The sequence below is a fragment of the Perkinsus marinus genome (assembly GCF_000006405.1).
Source record: "Perkinsus marinus ATCC 50983 genomic scaffold scf_1104296945520, whole genome shotgun sequence".
Taxonomy (NCBI): domain Eukaryota; phylum Perkinsozoa; order Perkinsida; family Perkinsidae; genus Perkinsus; species Perkinsus marinus.
Genome location: NW_003211151.1, coordinates 131 through 1,355, shown reverse-complemented (window position 1 = coordinate 1,355; position 1,225 = coordinate 131). Strand labels below are relative to the sequence as shown.

Genomic DNA, 1,225 nt, shown 5'->3' with positions numbered 1-1,225 from the left:
TTGGATCCGATACTGTTTCCGTCGCACGGTCTGTAAGAGGCTGCCCTGATGCCGAGATTTCAGGACCATCACCGAGTGTACTGTCATCGCAGAGCCAGATGTCGGAGGCTGAACGGCTCGAGCGAGAGACTCAATGGTTGAGAGCTATGGTGGACCGCGAGACTCGTGAAGTTCAGGATCAGGAATATTTGGAAAGTTTGAAGGTAGAGCTTGGCAGCAGTCACTGATGGCTGTCTTGTCGTATGTGATTCTCAAATTGTATTTTCATAGGCGGATCGTGAGCGAGAGGCACAAAAGCAAAAGAGGGAGGAGGAGATATCAGATGCAGCGGCTAAGTATGTGATACTGAAGTCCTCCATGAAGAGGAAACGGGAGAGTCTACCACCAGAACCTGAGAAGGGTACGCCCGGGCGAGTGGAAGTAGGTCTATGCTTCACCACGTTTAAAGGCTATTGTCATGCCATGTGGTGTAGGTAGCGGCTAGGTTATTCAATGGCAAGCGAGTACAAAGAGCATTCCTGGGTGAGTGGGGCTACCGGAGCTGCTCGGGCGATACTCGTGTTGTTAGATAGCGAGCCCGTATCTGATCTCTATGACTGGATGGACTCGGAGCTCTTCAATGATCATGATCGGGCAGCAGCAGCTACGGCGGATGATGGCGTTCAGGACTTCACCGAGGCTGATCTTAACTATCGGCTGGTCTCAAGAATGCCACGACGAGTATTCGAGAGGGAAGATAAGAGTATGAAAGACGCTGGGATCGAGAACCAGATTGTGAGACTCTTTCGAGGTCTTCGTTCATCAGCATGGTGGGTTCCTCGTAGGTATTGGCTGCAGAACGAATTCGCTAGATTGGCGGATCGATCTGGGATTGACGACCTCCTGGTCGTTGATGTACAATTTTGCACTTTGTTTGTCGGCATAAGGAGCTGTCAAATTCTGCGTACTGATGAACACATACTACGGCTAGAAACCCGAGTACCACTGGCATTGCGTTATACATGGGCAATATATCTCTTCCATTCATGTCACTATTCGAGGTGTCGATGAGGTTGACTTGGCACCGATCGGAGTATGGGAATCTGCTCTTCTAGTAGCCAGTTCGATTCATGGAGCCTTATCCCCCTTCAATGGTATCACATATTAGTTTAAGGTCTAGTAGTCAGCAGATGAGTGCTCGCGATCGACACTATCGAGTTTACTGCATTCTCATAGTACTGACCAT

General features: G+C 49.5%; 1 protein-coding gene across 1 annotated transcript; it reads left to right on the top strand.

Moving 5' to 3' along the window:
- Positions 1–98: 98 nt before the first annotated feature.
- On the top strand, positions 99–851 carry Pmar_PMAR026149 (conserved hypothetical protein; the record flags this gene model as incomplete). The annotated part of the gene is made up of 5 exons (XM_002779743.1): positions 99–203; positions 271–420; positions 474–522; positions 569–774; positions 825–851. The coding sequence occupies 5 exons, from the start codon at positions 99–101 to the stop codon at positions 849–851; spliced, it is 537 nt and encodes a 178-aa protein (XP_002779789.1).
- Between the last annotated feature and the right edge of the window lie 374 nt (positions 852–1,225).